This window comes from Ranitomeya imitator, chromosome 1 (genome assembly GCF_032444005.1).
Source record: "Ranitomeya imitator isolate aRanImi1 chromosome 1, aRanImi1.pri, whole genome shotgun sequence".
Classification (NCBI taxonomy): domain Eukaryota; kingdom Metazoa; phylum Chordata; class Amphibia; order Anura; family Dendrobatidae; genus Ranitomeya; species Ranitomeya imitator.
In genome coordinates, this window is record NC_091282.1 from 1,176,475,434 (window position 1) to 1,176,496,248 (window position 20,815).

The 20,815-nt window shown below is 44.5% G+C and overlaps 1 protein-coding gene across 19 annotated transcripts in view; it reads left to right on the top strand.

Annotated features, from left to right (window-relative positions):
* Window positions 1–20,815, top strand: part of PROM1 (prominin 1) — a 354,664-nt gene that overhangs the window by 205,108 nt on the left and 128,741 nt on the right. For all 19 annotated transcript variants that reach the window (XR_011317012.1, XR_011317013.1, XR_011317014.1 and 16 more), the window contains one exon: window positions 11,348–11,507. Coding sequence is in view for 14 of the 19 variants with exons in the window: in XM_069744702.1 (XP_069600803.1) it covers window positions 11,348–11,507 (160 nt within the window). In the remaining 5 variants the exon portion in view is untranslated. The remainder of the gene's footprint in view (window positions 1–11,347; window positions 11,508–20,815) is intronic.

Sequence of the window (20,815 nt, forward strand, 5' to 3'; positions counted from 1 at the left end):
TTTATGTTCTGCCTAATCTTTCTCACGCTCTGCTCTTGGGTCTACCCTGGCTCAGGTCGCACGAGCCAGTTCTTGATTGGCGCTCTGGAGAGATACTCCGCTGGGGTCATGGTTGTCATGAACGTTGTCTGCTGTCCGTCTCCCGTCCAGGTCTTCCCCAAGCACCTGTCAATCTTCCTAGTCTTCCCTCTGCCTATCTCTCGTTTGCCGATGTCTTTGATAAAAAGGAGGCGGAGTCTCTTCCTTTACACCGAGCCTATGACTGCCCTATCAAGTAAATTCCTGCATCTACCCTTCCCAAGGGAAGAACCTATCCGTTATCTCCGGCAGAGACCTTAGCCATGTCAGAATACATCCGAGAGAATTTAGCCAAGGGTTTCATCCAGGTTTCATCCGGAAGTCCTCTTCTCCAGCTGGAGCCGGTTTTTTCTTCGTTCGGAAGAAAGATGGATCCCTTCGGCCATGTATAGACTAACGAGGTCTGAATGCCATCACAGTCAAGAATAGGTATCCCCTACCGCTGATTCCTGAACTCTTCGACCGACTGAGAGGAGCCCGAATTTTCTCCAAACTAGATTTACGCGAAGCCTATAATTTGATCCGAATTCGCGCTGGAGACGAGTGGAAGACTGCCTTCAACACCCGGGATGGCCACTATGAATACCTGGTCATGCCCTTTGGTCTCTGTAACGCTCCAGCGGTCTTCCAGGAATTTGTGAATGAGATCTTCCGTGATCTACTGTATTCTTGTGTGGTGATGTATCTTGACGACATCCTTATTTTTTCACCCGACTTGTCCTCTCACAGAAGAAGTGTTCGTCTGGTTCTACAGCGTCTTCGGGAGAATCGCCTCTACGCAAAGATCGAGAAGTGTTTGTTTGAACAGACTTCTTTGCCTTTCTTGGGATATATTATTTCTGACATGGGTTTGGAGATGGATCCTGAGAAACTATCTGCTGTACTTAAGTGGCCTCGTCCTATTGGAGTGAAGGCCATCCAACGATTTTTGGGCTTCGCTAACTACTATAGACAATTCATTCCGCATTTCTCTTCTGTGACCAAGCCTCTCGCCGCTCTTACCCGGAAAGGAGCGGTTCACAATGTTTGGCCTCCGGAGGCAGAAGACACCTTTCTCTCCCTAAAAAGGGCCTTCACATCTGCTCCTGTTCTTCATCGGCCTGTGGCCAGCAGGCCTTTCATCCTTGAAGTGGATGCCTCCTCTTCGGGTGCTGGGGCAACTCTCTCCCAAAGATCTCTCTCCGGTCGTCTGGTTCCTTGTGGGTTCTTCTCGAAGTCATTTTCGCCCGCGGAATGCAATTATTCAATTGGAGATCGAGAATTACTAGCTATAAAGATGGCTCTACAGGAGTGGCGTTATCTCTTGGAAGGGGCCATTCATCCCTTTAAAATTTTCACAGACCACAAAAACTTGGCTTACATTCAATCCGCCCAAAGACTTAAGGTACCGTCACACTTAGCGACGCTGCAGCGATACCGACAACGATCCGGATCGCTGCAGCGTCGCTGTTTGGTCGCTGGAGAGCTGTCACACAGACCGCTCTCCAGCGACCAACGATGCCGGTAACCAGGGTAAACATCAGGTAACTAAGCGCAGGGCCGCGCTTAGTAACCCAATGTTTACCCTGGTTACCATCCTAAAAGTAAAAAAAACCAAACACTACATACTTACCTACAGCCGTCTGTCCTCCAGCGTTGTGCTCTGCACTCCTCCTGTACTGTCTGTGTGAGCACAGCGGCCGGAAAGCAGAGCGGTGACGTCCCCGCTCTGCTTTCCGGCTGACCGACGCTCACAGCCAGTACAGGAGGAGAGCAGAGCACAGCGCTGGAGGACAGACGGCTGTAGGTAAGTATGTAGTGTTTGTTTTTTTTTACTTTTAGGATGGTAACCAGGGTAAACATCGGGTTACTAAGCGCGGCCCTGCGCTTAGTTACCCGATGTTTACCCTGGTTACCAGTGAAGACATCGCTGAATCGGTGTCACACACGCCGATTCAGCGATGTCTGCGGGGAGTCCAGCGACCAAATAAAGTTCTGGACTTTCTTCCCCGACCAGCGACAGCACAGCAGGGGCCTGATCGCTGCTGCCTGTCACACTGGACGATATCGCTAGCGAGGACGCTGCAACGTCACGGATCGCTAGCGATATCGTCTAGTGTGACGGTACCTTTAATTCCAGACAGGCCAGATGGTCTTTGTTCTTTTCTCGTTTTGATTTTAAGCTTCATTTTCGACCCGGAGATAAGAATTCTAAAGCGGATGCACTTTCCCGATCCATGCAATCTCCCGAGACAGAAGAAGGTCCTTCACATATTATTGATCCTGCCAAAATCATCATGGTGGCTCCCTCTAACCTCCTCTCTGTTCCCCCTGGCAGAACTTTTGTCCTGTGTGACAAGAAAACAGAGGTATTGCATTGGGGACATTCTTCCAAAGTTGCTGGACATGTCGGCACCAAGAAGACTCTCGCTCTTCTCTCCCGGTACTATTGGTGGCCGTCTCTCCGACAAGATACTTCGGATTTTGTGGTCTCCTGCACGACTTGTGCTAAAAACAAAGTACCTAGAGAGCTACCTTCTGGTCTCCTGCATCCGTTACCCGTTCCCGAGGCCCCTTGGCAACAAATAGCTATGGATTTCGTTACAGATTTGCCTCGTTCCTCTGGATGCACAACCATCCTGGTGGTGGTGGATCGGTTCTCCAAGATGGCCCATTTCGTTCCATTGCCTGGATTACTTTCGGCTCCAGAATTGGCAAGAATTTTCATCCATCAGATCTTCAGATTACATGGACTTCCTCAGCGAATTGTGTCGGATCGAGGGGTCCAATTTACCTCCAAGTTCTGGAGAGCACTTTGTAAGCTCTTGGGCATTTCGCTGGATTTCTCCTCCGCCTATCATCCTCAGACCAACGGGCAAGTGGAACGGATAAATCAAATCTTGACCTCCTACCTCCGCAATTTTACCAACGCTCATCATGATGACTGGGTAACTCTTCTTCCTTGGGCTGAGTTTGCCCATAATAATCATCCTACTGGGGCAACTTCTAAATCTCCATTCTTTGTGGTTTCTGGTCTGAACCCGGGAATACCTCTTCCTATGTCTTCCCCTTCTGGAGTGCCTGCAGCAGACGCTTTTTCTTCTGAATTTTCCCAAATTTGGAGAGAGACCAAGGAGGCTCTCGTTCGGACTGCAGCCCAGATGAAGAGACACGCCGACAAAAGGAGGAGGGATCTTCCACCGTAACAACGTGGCCTATAGATTGAGATTGCCAGCTTCTCTCCGAGTCCCTAACATCTTCCATGTCTCGCTCTTGAAACCTCTCATTCTTAATCGATTCTCTCCTGCACCCATGGACTCTCCTCAGCCCTTTAGCATTGACAATGATTTTGAAGTAAAGGATATTCTGGCCATGAAGAGGGTTAGAGGAAGGGTCTTCTATCTTATTGATTGGAAGGGGTTTGGTCCTGAGGAGAGGTCGTGGGAGCCTAGGGAGAACGTTAATGCTCCACGGATTCTGAGAAGATTCACAGCCAGTCTCGGAGGGGGGAGTCTTAGGAGGGGGGGTACTGTCATACCGGCCTCCTCTGATGCTGCGGCCGCTTCTCCTATCAGTCCCGCTCTCTCCATTTCTCCTCGCCGCTCTCAGTGTCGCGCCGGTTCCCCGCGTCCTCTTCCTGCTGCTCGGGGATTTCGGCTTTGGGTGCGCGCTCCTCTTCCCTCCCGTCCTGTACCTGCTCCACACATGCGCCTTAGGACGCCGGCGTGCACTTCTTCCTCCAGTTAACCATTATGGACCCTCCCTGCTCCTGTCTCCTCCAATCAGGTACTTTTTTGGGCTATATCAGGCCTCGCCTCAATAATGGAGGTGCCTGATTGTTGTGTGCAGTTTGTACCTTCGTTTGGCCCTGTCTGGTTCAGATCCTTTTCTGCTCCGGTCTGGTCCGTTTTCTCAGGCTCATTCTCCTCCTGTCTTCCCTCCGTTTTCCCAGCCTGTCTCCCTTGGTTCGTCCCTTCCTCCCCTCTCCCTTTTACTTTCATTCCCAGGATTTCTCCTCCACTTCCGTCCTTCCCTTCTGTCCTTTCCAGAGACGTCCCTCTTGGTGCCAGCTGTTGCGGTATTGTTCCCCTCGGGCCTGCTCCCCAACTATCCCTGTATAAGGGTTGTCATCTCGGGTTCGCTCGCCCCTGGGTGTATCAGTACCGTGACCCAGAGGGTCCACTCTCTGTCCGGTTCTTCCGTCCTCACGGTCACTATAGGACTGTGCTCAGATTTCATCAGACTGCAGCCAGATTGTCACAGTCTTCCGTCCTCACGGTCACTATAGGACTGCGCTCAGATTTCATCAGAGTGCAGTCAGATTGTCTCAGTCTTCCGTCCTCACGGTCACTATAGGACTGCGCTCAGATTACATCAGAGTGCAGTCAGATTGTCACATAGACCCCTCAAAATGACTTTAAATGAGATGTGGTCCCTAAAAAGAAATGGTGTTGTAAAAATTGCTGGTCAACTTTTAACCCTAACAAAAAAAAATTTTAGTTCCAAAATTGTGCGGATGTAAAGTAGACATGTGGGAAATGTTACTTATTAAGTATTTTGTGTGACATATCTCTGTGATTTAATTGCATAAAAATTCAAAGTTGGAAAATTGCGAAATTTTCTAAATTTTCGCCATATTTCCGCTTTTGTTTACTAATAAACACAGGTATTATCAAAGAAATTTTACCACTATCATGAAGTACAATATGTCACGAGAAAACAATGTCAGAATCACCAGGATCCGATGAAGAGTTCCAGAGTTATAACCTCAAAAAGGGACAGTGGTCAGAATTGTAAAAATTGGCCTGGTCATTGACGTGCAAACCACCCTTGGGGGTAAAGGGGTTAACGATATCATTGCTACGTCACAAAAAGCAACGATATCGTTAACGAAATCGTTATGTGTGAAGGTACCTTAAGTTGGTGAATTGAAGTGATAAAATATAGGCAAGAATTACATTTACAGGATCAAATAACAGAAAACTGGCATGTGCATATGTATTCACCCCTTTTTCTATGAAGCCCCTAAAAATTTCTGGTGCAAGCAATTACGTTCATAAGTCACATGCTTAGTGTCAGGACGTCCATCTATGTACTATCTAAGTGTCACATGTCGGTCAGTATATACATCTTTTCTGAGAGAGGCACTACTAACCAAACAACAACATGTAGACAAAGGAGATCTCAAAACAAGTTCGGGACAAAGTTGTTGAGAAGTAGAAATCAGGGTTGGGTTATAACAAAAGTATCCCAATCTCTAATGATCCCCCGAAGCACCATCAAATCCATTATCATTGAATAGAAAGAACATCGTACCATAACAAACTTTCTAAGAGAGGGCCTTCCACAAAAACTCTCAGCCCAGGCAAGGAGGGCTTAATCAGAGAGGCAGCACAGAGACCAAAGATAACCCTGAAGGAGCTGCAGAATTTCCAAGCAGAAAATGGGGTACACTTCATAGAGGTGGCCTTTATGGAAGAGTGAGCAGAAGAAAGCCCTTACTTACACACACAAATTGTAAAGCTCGTTTTGAGTTTGGCAAAATACATGTGGGAGACTCTCCAATTGTATGGAGGTAGGGGCTGTGGTCAGATGAGACCAACATTGAATTTTTTCGCCAACAATGTAAACTCTATGTCTGGTGCCAAACCAACACCGCTCATCATCTCAAGATCACCATCCCCACAGTGAAACATGGTGGTGACATCATCATGCTGTAGGGAAACATTTCAGCAGCAGGGACAAGGAACATTTTCAGAGTCTAGGGGAAGATGGATGATGCAAAACATAGGGATGTTCTTGAGCAAAAGCTGTTTCAATCTGTCAGTGATTTGAGACTGAGACGGAGGTTCACCTTCCAACAAGACAATGACCCCAAGCATACTGCTAAAGCAACACTCGAATGATTAAAGGGAAAATGTGTAAATGTTTTGTAGTGGCCTAGTCAAAGCCCAGACCTTAATCCAATTGGGAATCTGTGGTCAGACTTGAAGATTGTTGTTCACCAGAGGAAACCATCTAACTTGGAGGAACTGGAGGAGTTATCCCTTGAGGAATGGGGAAAATCCCAGTGGCAATATGTGGAAAGTTCATAGAGACTTATCCAAAGGCTCTTGTAACTGTAATTCCTGAAAAAAAGAAGACTCTACAAAGTACTGACTTTAGGGAGGTGAATAGTTATGCACACTGAAGTTTTCAATTATTTTGTTCTATTTGTTGTTTGCTTCACAATAAAAAGAAAACCAAATGTTCACAGTTATAGGCATGTTCTTTACATGAACTGATGCAAACCCTAAAAAAACCAGTGACATTCCAGATTGTGAGCTAGCAAAACATGAAAAATTCCATGGGGGTGAATACTTTTGTATGTCACAGTAACCGTAAGAGGACCTGTTATTTTTAGGAATGAACTTCAATGCACTGGAAAATAGGGGGGGGGGGGGGAATCCAAATGCGATGACATTGTGGGAAAAAAACGCAATTGCACAATTTTTTTTTGAGTGGGGTGGGTTGCTTTTACAATATTAATAGTATGGTAAAAGTGACTTGGAAATATAATTCTCCAGGCCAGTATTTTTATGGCAATCCCAAACTTGTACAATTTTTTAAGTGGTGAAAGGAAAAGGGGAAATTAGTAAAAAAAAATGTATATATACAGCTCTGGCAAAAATTAAGAGACCACTGCACAAAAATTAAAAGACCACTGACAGTTTTCTAAAAATCACCATCTCTACAATTCCATTCCAGTGTCAGATGAATTCCAACCAAAGTACACCTCATTCTACTTAATGTGCTTCTGATTAGGTGATCAAGACGCATGCCAAGACGCATGAAAGCTGTGATTATAAATCATGGTTATTCCACCAAATATTGATTTCTGGACTCTTCCTGAGTCAACGCATTAGTATTGTTGTTTCTAAATGAATAAGAACTTGTTTTCTTTGCATTATTTGAGGTCTGAAAGCACTGTTTCTCTTTTATTATTTTGATTTTTTCATTTGATGCAATAAAATACAAAATTTTTAGCTTTGAATTTCGGACACGTTGTCAGTAGTTTATAGAATAAAACAACAATGTACAATGTACATTTTACACAAAAATATACCTATATAGAGAGAAATCAGAGAAACTGAAAATTTTAAAGTGGTCTCTTAATTTTTGCCAGAGCTGTAAATATAAACGAATTTCAAGTGTTTTGTCTCTTTTTCCAAGACCTATAACATTTTAATTTTTACCTCGATGGAGCTGTACAAGGGTTGGATTAAATTTTTTGCATAGTGAGCTGACTACGTTACTGATAACATTTTGGGGAATATATGATATTTTCATCACTTCCTAATGAATTTTGTATTTTTTTCAGAATTGCAGCAACCGAAAAAACTGGCGTTTTTAAAATTTTTCACTTTATCGTGTTTACTGATTGGGTTAATTAATTTTATATTTTCATAGACCAGACTTTCACGTATGTATTGATACCAAATATGTATATATTTTTTATTTCTTTATTTTTAATGGGAGCGGGGTGTGATTCGAATTTACATTTTTTTTTTAACCTTATTTTTGAGTCTAGAGGGACTTGAACCTGCAATTATATAGTATAAAGTAAAAATCATAGCCTCCTAGGAACTCCAGCCACAAGCTGGTTTTCACAGGCGTTCCAAGATTTAGGCATGGGGGTTTCAACAGATCTCCCGTCTTCATGGCAACCCATTGGCCCGTTATTGGAGGCCAACAAGCGTGGTGAACAGCTTAGGCTACTTTCACACTAGCGTCGGATTCGGCCCGTTGTATTGCGTCGGGCCGAGATTCTGACGCTAGCGTTTGATGCGCCACACAATGGGTGCAGCAAGATGCATTTCTCCGGCGCATCCACCGCCCCTTTGTGAGGTGCGGGGAGGTGGGGGCGGAGTTCCGGCCGCGCAAGCGCGGTCGGAAAAAGCGGTCCATCGGCAGCAAAAAACGTTACATTTAAAGTTTTTTGCTCCCGGCGGTCCGCCGCAACACAGCACAACTGTCACGCGACGGTTGAGATGTGTGACAATACGTCGCAATGCGTCGGTAATGTTACTCTATGGGGCAAAAACGCATCCTGCAAACAACTTTGCAGGATGCGTTTTTTCCCCTAAACGACGCATTGCGACGTATTAAAAAAAACGCTAGTGTGAAAGTAGCCTTACCCCCCAGACCGCACACTTTAGATGCCACTGTCAGAAATTAACAGCAGCACGGTAAGAGCTCCGCTCCTCTCACTGCTGTTGATGGCAGATAATGGCTGTTGTAACCCAGGTAATATCTGCTCCGAATAATGTATTAGGCCCAACAGCCATTGTGAAAAGATTTTATTTATTTTTTTATATAGATTGTAATATGAAAAATAAAGAAAAAATATTGACAACATTTTTAAAAATATATTTAAAGGGGTTGTGCCATGAACAAAAGTTAATTTTAATCAATAGATCTAGGAATAATAATAAGTTCCACAATTGGATGTGATTAAATAAAATGTTCCTGTGCTGAGATAATCTTATAAATGTGCCCCTGCTGTGTACTGTGTAATGTCTGTGTCTAACCATACAGGAACTTGGTCTGATCATACCACAGCTCCGGGGCAGGGAAGGAAGCAAAAGAGTATACAGACAGGACAGCCTGGGATCACATCTGATTCTTTCTGTGAGGTTAAACATTTTGCTGCCTGTTTTTAAACAATATTTTACCTCACAGAAAGAATCAGCTGTGATCCCAGGCTGTCCTGTCTGTATACTTTTTTTGCTTCCTCCCCTGCCCAGGAGCTGTGGCATGATCAGACCATGTTCCTGTATGGTCAGACACAGACATTACATAGTACACAGCAGGGGCACATTCAGGGCCGGCTCCAGGTTTTTGAGGGCCCCGGGCGAAAGAGTCTCAGTGGGCCCCCCCTTTAACACATACCACGATTCATGATAGCATATAAACACAGCCATGTAGTATATAACACAGCCCACGTAGTATATAGCACAGCCACGTAGCATATAGCACAGCCACGTAGCATATAAACACAGCCATGTAGTATATAACACAGCCCACGTAGTATATAGCACAGCCACGTAGCATATAGCACAGCCACGTAGCATATAACACAGCCACGTAGTATATAGCACAGCCCATATAGTATATAGCACAGCCACATAGTATATAACACGGCCCACGTAGTTTATAGAACAGCCATCTAGTATATAGCACAGCCCACGTAGCATATAACAGCCCACGTAGTATATAACACGGCCCACGTAGTATATAGAAAAGCCATTTAGTATATAGAGACACTTGCCCCATATAGTGCTGCACAAACGTTATTGCCCCATAAGATGCTCCATTCAGACATTTGCCCCATTTGCTGTTGCTGCAATAAAAAAAAAAAATCACATACTCCCCTCTCCATCGCTCAGGCCCCCGCCACTTGCAATATTCACCTGTCCTCGTTACAGCCACCGCTCCATCTTCTTCAGCGTCTTCTGCACTGACGCTCAGGCAGAGGGCGCGCACTAACGACGTCACCGCGCCCTCTGACCTCAGCGTCACTGCAGAGGACGTGGAAGACGGAGCGGCGCCAGGAGTGAGGAGCAGGTGAATATCGCACAGCGCAGCGCTCCCCGTTATACTCACCTGCTCCTGGCGCTGTGCAGTCCCTGCTTCCCAGCAGCTTCTTCCTGTATTGAGCGGTCACCGTTACCGTTCATTAAAGTAATGAATATGCGGCTCCACCCTTATGGGCATATTCATTACTGTAATGAACGGTACCATGTGACCGCTCAGTACAGGAAGAAGCTGGGGAGCCGGGAACCTGCAGGGACCGCGCCAGCCGCCAGGAGTAAGTGAGTATAATTAGACAGCCCCCGGCCGCTCCCCCTCCCCTGCCGAGTCAGCTCCGTGATGTGCCGTTATCTGAGGGCCCCTGGGGGAGCGGTGGTCCTAGGCACTGGCAGCTGCCTGCCCTTAACGCCGGCCTTGAATGGGCCCCCCTGTCTCGCCAGGGCACCGGCACTTGCCCGGGTACGCCGGGTGCTGACGCCGGCCCTGGGCACATTTATAAGATTGTCTCAGCACAGGAACATTTTATTTAATCACATCCAATTGTGGAACTTATTATTATTCCTAGATCTATTTATTATTACAGAGTACACAGCAGGGACACATTTATAAGCCAATTAACCAATGTTCTGCCAGAAGGAATAAACACCATTAGAATGAAGGAGAAGTGCTGCTTCTCAGTGCCGGAGTAGGAGCAATCAGACGCTGCAGTCTTCTGGCTCCACACCGGTAATCCCGTGACAGGACACTCATTATTCCCATAGGTTATGTTCCACTTTCTGGACTACTATATTTTTCAGGCATGTATGGCATATACTTTTGATATGATGAAAAGTGTCTAATATTGTAATAACCCTATAAGTTTTATTATGGCACTTGGTAGTGATTCCACATGAGAATGTGGCCCTCGGACCAGAAAAGTTTGTGCATCCCTGTTCTAGAGGGTGTTAAGATCCTTGTGAACAAAGCATTTAGGAGCCTTCTGCATATCAACATTTACCAGCTTGAAGAGTTGAGTCCACCGAAAAGTGAGAAGATGCTTAGTGTGTAAAGTATATGTATGAAATAGACCCTTCAAACCATTTTTGGGGTCCGATTTCTACTTTCGCTATGTCTGGTACCAGTCTCTAGCTTGTATAATACATTTGTTATTGAATTCATATTCATTCTTCACAGGGATGTGCAACGCTTATGAAATCTGCTTGTGTATAACACATCAATGCCATAAACTGTCAGTGCACCATGGTAAAAGTTTACACATTACAGAAAGTTACTGTTTACACACCCATTTCAAGTCTGAACACCACTAGCAGGATATATGACAGATCTTGCTTGAAAATAGATCCCACGGGCAAAAAATAAAAATACCTAAAATTCCAAAACCGAAAAATGTATGTTCATGAGATGTTCAATGTGAAAGATAAAGAGAACTCTGACTTTATCCCCTGACTTCATTAAACACCAGTTGAGTGCGTCTAGTGTGTACCGTGTCCATTACTCATCATGTGCCCTGTTTTCCTCATTCATGATACATTTGTGAGTTCTTTCTATTAATCATCAGTTGATACATCAGATGGACGGGCAGCCTTTGGACCTACAGTTTTGGAAAGCTACATGTTCTTTTTTTTTTTAAGGATATGTAGATAACCAAAGCTGTGTCATCGAAGATTGCCCAAAATTGATGGGAAATTATGATTTTGTGTTTTTGTTGTTTTTTTAGATGTAAAGAGCGTTTTGGATTCTATCGGAGCGAATATCACAATCTTTTCCAAAATGATCCCAGTCAATCAAGTACTGTCCAACCTCACGTTCTTTCTAGGTCAAAGTGAGATGCATGTCCGGGACTTTTATCCTGTCATCGAACAGTATGACTTTTACAGGTATGGTCCGGTTATTGTGTTCTATGGTGTTCATCTCTAGAGCCTTGATCGAGAGCCTTGATTATTACTAATTAGCACCTAGTCACAGAGAATGTGATAATATAGATTACAAAGATTAGTGGCGATCTGACCTCTTGTGGCCCTGTGTGGACAGTGTTAGTATCTGCGTGTGAACGGTAGTATATGTGGCATGTATGATCACAACAACCACATTAACTTTGGGAGCGGTAGTGCACGTCAATATTTACTGCCCCATAGTCAGTGATTTGAGAGGTGACCACAATGAATTATTTTGTTGGAAGGTCCAATAACGCCCAAGCTCCAGCTCCCTCACAGAAGCCATAATGTTTTCTCCTAGGATTTCCGGATACTTGGTTGAACCTATCTGACCCTCCACACATTACAGGTTTTCAGTGCCAGATGAAGGAAATCAGGCCCAGAGCATCACCGAGCCACTGCCATGCTTCACTGTAGGTATCACCGAGCCACAGCCATGCTTCACTGTATGCATCACTGAGCCACCGCCACTCTTCACTCTAGAAATTATGAAACCACCACCGTGCTTTACTGTAGACATCATCAAGCTACCATCATGCTTCACTGTAGGCAGGGTGTTTTATGTAAAGTATGCTTCAAACTAGTGATCCATAACCCAAAAACTTCCAGTTATGTTCCATTGTTCCACAAAACAGAATCTCCAAACTTCTGTAGCTTAAGTCGGATTATTTTTATTAAAAGTTTTTCTATATAAACATTACAAAACATAAAAATACTCACACAGATCCCTGATCCCTCCCACCCAAACAAAATGCAATGAAACATATTAAAGTGCAGTAAATATCATTCAGCTTATCGTAATGTATAATCATTATATAATGTCTTGACATTTGCCAATATAATATAAATACCCTCAGCACCACATGTACACATTCAGGGATTTCTATATTATAGGCTTTAGAAGCTTAAAATAAGCTCAGATGACATCTTTGCAGTTCTCACGTTGCACAACCAGATCTGTCAAAAACCAGAGTTTTTCCAACTTACAAATAGTATTTGTCTTTAAATAAATACTTCTTTCCAAGTTCAGGAGCCAGTCAATCTTCTTTATAAATTCTGGTATTGTGGGGGTCTGGGCGGTTATCCAGTATTCAGCTATTAATTTCCTAGCCATGTATAGCATTTGAGAGACAACAGTTTTACCATATTCATCAATAGCTACAGTGGCATGTAAAAGTTAGAGCACCCCTGATCACATTAGGTGCTAACCAAGCAGAGTACCCAAACTTTTGCATTGGCTCATTTTCCTTTTTTTGACATTTTTACAGTGTAAAAGATGAAAATATTAGCTTTTTTGCCTAAAATACAATGGAAATGTGTCATCTTTAAGGCCTTTTAGAGATCATTTCATTTTCAACTTGTCTAACTGTTCACAACACCAGTAATTTTGAGCAGGGGTGCCCAAACTTCAATGTACCTCAATAAGCATATCAAAGTTGTAATGTCTAGTACATCCTTCCAAATTGACTCCAAGTTAGGGCAGGACCAAAGCACAAGGCAAATGCAGTAAGTTTGCTGAGTGTCTTACATCTAGTAGGTGTAATATTAATAATATTAGCAAATACCTCCTATTGGAAATGTAGCATAGTTTTTCTGATTCTCTGTCTCTTTCTTCATGTGCAGGCATTGCAGGACCTAAGTTAGCTAGTTGCTAGTGGTAGTAACCATGGATACCTAAGGTCCTGCAATGCCTGCACATGAGGAAAGAGACATAGCAAATCAGAAAAACTATACTACATTTCTAATTGGAGGTATTTACTAATATTATTATTATTATTACACCTATTACATATTGGCATAGGATCTTGAAGATGAGAATATCCCCTTAAGGGTAATTGGGGAATCCTATCTAGTATGTCCAGCCAATGCTCCTCTTCAATAAGGCCTATTATGCCCTCCCATTTTGCTTTAGAGTGTATAGGGCATTTCATTAGCACAAGATCAAGAAGAGCACTGTACAATACTGTTATCAGACCCCCGAAGCGGTGTAAAGTGGCCAGGGGCGGATAAAGAGTAGCCAGGACCTCGGGCAGCTTAGAAGGTGTGGGTCACCCCTCCAGGTACCCGATGTATCACGTGACATGTCACATGATCAGTTTGATATACCATGTGATGGGTCATGTGAGTAACACACAGGTGCTCTGGTACACATCTGTAGATTATAGAGATTGTTATGTTTGCTAATGACAGGTGTTATGAAGGCAATCCAGAAACACAGTGTGCTTAGCGATCAGAGCACACACAGTGATCTGACAAATACCCCAAAATACAAGAACGAGCTCTGAGACGTGGAAACTCTGTAGACTGCACACCTGATCCTATCCTAAACACAACTAAAAGCGGCTGTGGATTGCGCCTAACAACTACCTAGGCAACTCGGCACAGCCTAAGAAACTAGCTAGCCTGAAGATAGAAAAATAGGCCTGACTTGCCCCAGAGAAATTCCCCAAAGGAAAAGGCAGCCCCCCACATATAATGACTGTGAGTAAGATGAAAAGACAAAACGTAGGGATGAAATAGATTCAGCAAAGTGGCTCCCGATATTCTAGGACAGAGCGAGGACAGTAAAGCGAACTTTGCAGTCTACAAAAAACCCTAAAGCAAAACCACGCAAAGGGGGCAAAAAAAAACCACCGTGCCGAACTAACGGCACGGCGGTACACCCTTTGCGTCTCAGAGCTTCCAGCAAAACAAAAGACAAGCTGGACAGAAAAAAAAGCAAAAAAAAAGCAAAAAGCACTTAGCTATACAGAGCAGCAGGTCACAGGAACAATCAGGAGAAGCTCAGATCCAACACTGAAACATTGACAAGGAGCAAGGATAGCAGCATCAGGCGGAGTTAAGTAATGAAGCAGTTAACGAGCTCACCAGAACACCTGAGGGAGGAAGCTCAGAAGCTGCAGTACCACTTGTGACCACAGGAGTGAATTCAGCCACAGAATTCACAACAGTACCCCCCCCCCTTGAGGAGGGGTCACCGAACCCTCACCAGAGCCCCCAGGCCGACCAGGATGAGCCGCATGAAAGGCACGAACAAGATCGGAAGCATGAACATCAGAGGCAAAAACCCAGGAATTATCTTCCTGAGCATAACCCTTCCATTTAACCAGATACTGGAGTTTCCGTCTAGAAACACGAGAATCCAAAATCTTCTCCACAATATACTCCAATTCCCCCTCCACCAAAACCGGGGCAGGAGGCTCAACAGATGGAACCATAGGTGCCACGTATCTCCGCAACAACGACCTATGGAATACATTATGTATGGAAAAGGAGTCTGGGAGGGTCAAACGAAAAGACACAGGATTGAGAACCTCAGAAATCCTATACGGACCAATAAAACGAGGTTTAAATTTAGGAGAGGAAACCTTCATAGGAATATGACGAGAAGATAACCAAACCAGATCCCCAACACGAAGTCGGGGACCCACACGGCGTCTGCGATTAGCGAAAAGTTGAGCTTTCTCCTGGGACAAGATCAAATTGTCCACTACCTGAGTCCAGATCTGCTGCAACCTATCCACCACAGAATCCACACCAGGACAGTCCGAAGACTCAACCTGTCCTGAAGAGAAACGAGGATGGAACCCAGAATTGCAAAAAAATGGAGAAACCAAGGTAGCCGAGCTGGCCCAATTATTAAGGGCGAACTCAGCCAACGGCAAAAAGGACACCCAATCATCCTGGTCTGCAGAAACAAAACATCTCAGATATGTTTCCAAGGTCTGATTGGTTCGTTCGGTCTGGCCATTAGTCTGAGGATGGAAAGCCGAGGAAAAGGATAGGTCAATGCCCATCCTACCACAAAAGGCTCGCCAAAACCTTGAAACAAACTGGGAACCTCTGTCAGAAACAATATTCTCAGGAATGCCATGCAACCGAACTACATGCTGAAAGAACAAAGGTACCAAATCAGAGGAGGAAGGCAATTTAGCCAAGGGCACCAGATGGACCATTTTAGAAAAGCGATCACAGACCACCCAAATGACTGACATCTTTTGAGAAACGGGAAGGTCAGAAATGAAATCCATCGAAATATGTGTCCAAGGCCTCTTTGGGACCGGCAAGGGCAAAAGCAACCCACTGGCACGAGAACAGCAGGGCTTAGCCCTAGCACAAATCCCACAGGACTGCACAAAAGTACGTACATCCCGTGACAGAGATGGCCACCAGAAGGATCTAGCCACTAACTCTCTGGTACCAAAGATTCCAGGATGACCAGCCAACACCGAACAATGAAGTTCAGAGATAAGTTTATTAGTCCACCTATCAGGGACGAACAGTTTCTCTGCTGGACAACGATCAGGTTTATTCGCCTGAAATTTTTGCAGCACCCGCCGCAAATCAGGGGAGATGGCAGACACAATGACTCCTTCCTTGAGGATACCCGCTGGCTCAGATAAACCCGGAGAGTCGGGCACAAAACTCCTAGACAGAGCATCCGCCTTCACATTTTTAGAGCCCGGAAGGTACGAAATCACAAAGTCGAAGCGGGCAAAAAATAACGACCAACGGGCCTGTCTAGGATTCAAGCGCTTGGCAGACTCGAGATAAGTCAAGTTCTTATGATCAGTCAATACCACCACGCGATGCTTAGCTCCTTCAAGCCAATGACGCCACTCCTCGAATGCCCACTTCATGGCCAGCAACTCTCGATTGCCCACATCATAATTACGCTCAGCGGGCGAAAACTTCCTGGAAAAGAAAGCACATGGTTTCATCACTGAGCCATCAGAACCTCTCTGTGACAAAACCGCCCCTGCTCCAATCTCAGAAGCATCAACCTCGACCTGGAACGGAAGAGAAACATCTGGCTGACACAACACAGGGGCAGAACAAAAACGACGCTTCAACTCCTGAAAAGCTTCCACAGCAGCAGAAGACCAATTAACCAAATCAGCACCCTTCTTGGTCAAATCGGTCAATGGTTTGGCAATGCTAGAAAAATTACAGATGAAGCGACGATAAAAATTAGCAAAGCCCAGGAACTTTTGCAGACTTTTCAGAGATGTCGGCTGAATCCAATCCTGGATGGCTTGGACCTTAACTGGATCCATCTCGATAGTAGAAGGGGTAAAGATGAACCCCAAAAATGAAACTTTCTGCACACCGAAGAGACACTTTGATCCCTTCACAAACAAAGAGTTAGCACGCAGGACCTGAAAAACCATTCTGACCTGCTTCACATGAGACTCCCAATCATCTGAGAAGATCAAAATGTCATCCAAGTAAACAATCACGAATTTATCCAGATACTCACGGAAGATGTCATGCATAAAAGACTGAAACACAGATGGAGCATTGGCAAGTCCGAACGGCATCACTAGATACTCAAAATGACCCTCGGGCGTATTGAATGCAGTTTTCCATTCATCTCCTTGCCTGATTCTCACCAGATTATACGCACCACGAAGATCTATCTTAGTGAACCAACTAGCCCCCTTAATCCGAGCAAACAAGTCAGATAACAATGGCAAGGGATACTGAAATTTAACAGTGATCTTATTAAGAAGGCGGTAATCAATACACGGTCTCAGCGAACCATCCTTCTTGGCTACAAAGAAGAACCCTGCTCCCAGTGGTGATGACGATGGGCGAATATGTCCCTTCTCCAGGGATTCCTTCACATAACTGCGCATAGCGGCGTGTTCGGGCACGGATAAATTAAATAATCGACCTTTAGGGAATTTACTACCAGGAATCAAATTGATAGCACAATCACAATCCCTATGCGGAGGTAGAGCATCGGACTTGGGCTCTTCAAATACATCCTGATAATCAGACAAGAACTCTGGGACCTCAGAAGGGGTGGATGACGAAATCGACAAAAATGGAACATCACCATGTACCCCCTGACAACCCCAGCTGGATACCGACATGGAATTCCAATCCAATACTGGATTATGGGTTTGTAGCCATGGCAACCCCAACACGACCACATCATGCAGATTATGCAACACCAGAAAGCGAATAACTTCCTGATGTGCAGGAGCCATGCACATGGTCAGCTGGGCCCAGTATTGAGGTTTATTCTTGGCCAAAGGTGTAGCATCAATTCCTCTCAATGGAATAGGACACCGCAAAGGCTCCAAGAAAAACCCACAACGTTTAGCATAATCCAAATCCATCAGATTCAGGGCAGCGCCCGAATCCACAAACGCCATGACAGAAAACGACGACAAAGAGCATATCAAGGTAATGGACAGAAGGAATTTGGACTGTACAGTACCAATGACGGCAGACCTAGCGGACCGCTTAGTGCGCTTAGGACAATCAGAAATAGCATGAGTGGAATCACCACAGTAGAAACACAGACCATTCAGACGTCTGTATTCCTGCCGTTCAACTCTAGTCATAGTCCTATCGCACTGCATAGGCTCAGGTTTAACCTCAGGCAGTACCGCCAAATGGTGCACAGATTTACGCTCGCGCAAGCGTCGACCGATCTGAATGGCCAAAGACAAAGACTCATTCAAACCAGCAGGCATAGGAAATCCCACCATGACATCCTTAAGAGCCTCAGAGAGACCCTTTCTGAACAAAGCTGCCAGCGCAGATTCATTCCACTGAGTGAGTACTGACCATTTCCTAAATTTCTGACAATATACTTCTATATCATCCTGACCCTGGCACAAAGCCAGCAAATTTTTCTCAGCCTGATCCACTGAATTAGGCTCATCGTACAGCAATCCGAGCGCCAGGAAAAACGCATCGACACTACTCAATGCAGGGTCTCCTGGCGCAAGAGAAAATGCCCAGTCTTGAGGGTCGCCGCGCAAAAAAGAAATAATAATCAAAACCTGTTGAATAGGATTACCAGAAGAATGAGGTTTCAAGGCCAGAAATAGCTTACAATTATTTTTGAAACTTAGAAACTTAGTTCTATCTCCAAAAAACAAATCAGGAATAGGAATTCTTGGTTCTAACATAGATTTCTGATCAATAGTATCTTGAATTTTTTGTACATTTATAACGAGATTATCCATTGAAGAGCACAGACCCTGAATATCCATGTCCACACCTGTGTCCAGAATCACCCAAATGTCTAGGGGGAAAAAAAAAAGTGAACACAGAGCAGGAAAAAAAAAAAAAATGATGTCAGAACTTTTTCTTTCCCTCTATTGAGAATCATTAGTTAGGCTCCTTGTACTGTTATGTTTGCTAATGACAGGTGTTATGAAGGCAATCCAGAAACACAGTGTGCTTAGCGATCAGAGCGCACACAGTGATCTGACAAATACCCCAAAATACAAGAACGAGCTCTGAGACGTGGAAACTCTGTAGACTGCACACCTGATCCTATCCTAAACACAACTAAAAGCGGCTGTGGATTGCGCCTAACAACTACCTAGGCAACTCGGCACAGCCTAAGAAACTAGCTAGCCTGAAGATAGAAAAATAGGCCTGACTTGCCCCAGAGAAATTCCCCAAAGGAAAAGGCAGCCCCCCACATATAATGACTGTGAGTAAGATGAAAAGACAAAACGTAGGGATGAAATAGATTCAGCAAAGTGGGGCCCGATATTCTAGGACAGAGCGAGGACAGTAAAGCGAACTTTGCAGTCTACAAAAAACCCTAAAGCAAAACCACGCAAAGGGGGCAAAAAAAACCCACCGTGCCGAACTAACGGCACGGCGGTACACCCTTTGCGTCTCAGAGCTTCCAGCAAAACAAAAGACAAGCTGGACAGAAAAAAAAGCAACAAAAAAGCAAAAAGCACTTAGCTATACAGAGCAGCAGGTCACAGGAACAATCAGGAGAAGCTCAGATCCAACACTGAAACATTGACAAGGAGCAAGGATAGCAGCATCAGGCGGAGTTAAGTAATGAAGCAGTTAACGAGCTCACCAGAACACCTGAGGGAGGAAGCTCAGAAGCTGCAGTACCACTTGTGACCACAGGAGTGAATTCAGCCACAGAATTCACAACAAGAGATAGCGGCGGACATAGCAAATTTTTTCTTATGTACAGCACTATATATAACATAGCCCTTTACATAATAGAGCAGGGGTGGGAGATGAGAGACCGTGACTATAGTGGAGGCCGAACTTAATTCTGCTCAATAAGCCAAAAAGTCCTTTTCTAACATCTAATCTGTATCTTCTCCCTTTCAGTTTCATTCCATTGCTTCTCGTGTTTCCATGTGCAAATCAAAATAAGGATGATCCCTCTACACTGTGACAGCCCTTCAGATATTTGTAGACCACTATTAAGTCTCCTCTTAGCCTTCCTTTTTGCAAGCTAAACATTCCCAGATCATTTAACCGTTCCTCTTAGCACATACTTTGCAGTCCGCTCACCATCCTGGTTGCTCTTCTCTGAACTTGGTCCAGTTTTTCAATGTCTTTTTTAAAATGTGGTGCCCAGAACCAGACACAGTATTCCAGATGAGGCCTGACTAAGGTGGAGTAGAGGAGAATAATTACTTCACGTGATCTAGACTCTATGCTTCTTTTAATTCATCCTAAAATTGTGTTTGCCTTTTTTGCTGCTGCATCACACTGTTGACTCATGTGCAGTCTGTGATCTAGTAGTAAACCCAAGTCTTTTTCACACATGCTGTTGCTTAGTTCTATTCCTCCCATTCTGTAGATGAAATTTTCTTTTTTCTTGTCCAGATGTAGAATCTACGATTTCTCCCTGTTAAATACCATTCATATCAAGATCTTTCTGAATCCTATTTGTGAGCCCACACATAGCCTCTTATATATAGTATGAGCCCCATATAGCCTCTTATATACAGTATGAGCCCTTACATTGCTCCCTATATACAGCAAGATCCCCGATATAGTCTCCTGTATAAAGTATGAACCCTTATATAGTCTACTATATATAGTATGAGCCCTCATATAGCCTCCTATATACTGTAAGAGCCTGCACATAACTGCCTATATACACTGATCCCCCATATAGTCCCCTATATACAGCATGAACCTGCACATAACCTACAATATACAGCATGAGCCCCCATATGGCCTCCTACATACAGTATGAGCCCTCACATAGTCCATACATATAATCACACATCCCATACACACATATATATATAAAAACACATATTCACCTCGCTTTCATTCCCCCCGGCGCTCTGCTCCGGTCACCGAGGCTCCACTTGTACTTGTGGTGCGTACATGCTGACTTGAGCCGGCTAATGACATTATCACACTGGCACGTCACGGCAGAGGCGACGGGAGCTGCACTGGTATTCTGTATCATTGGTAGCGGTGCACCAGGAAAGCTCCTTACCAGG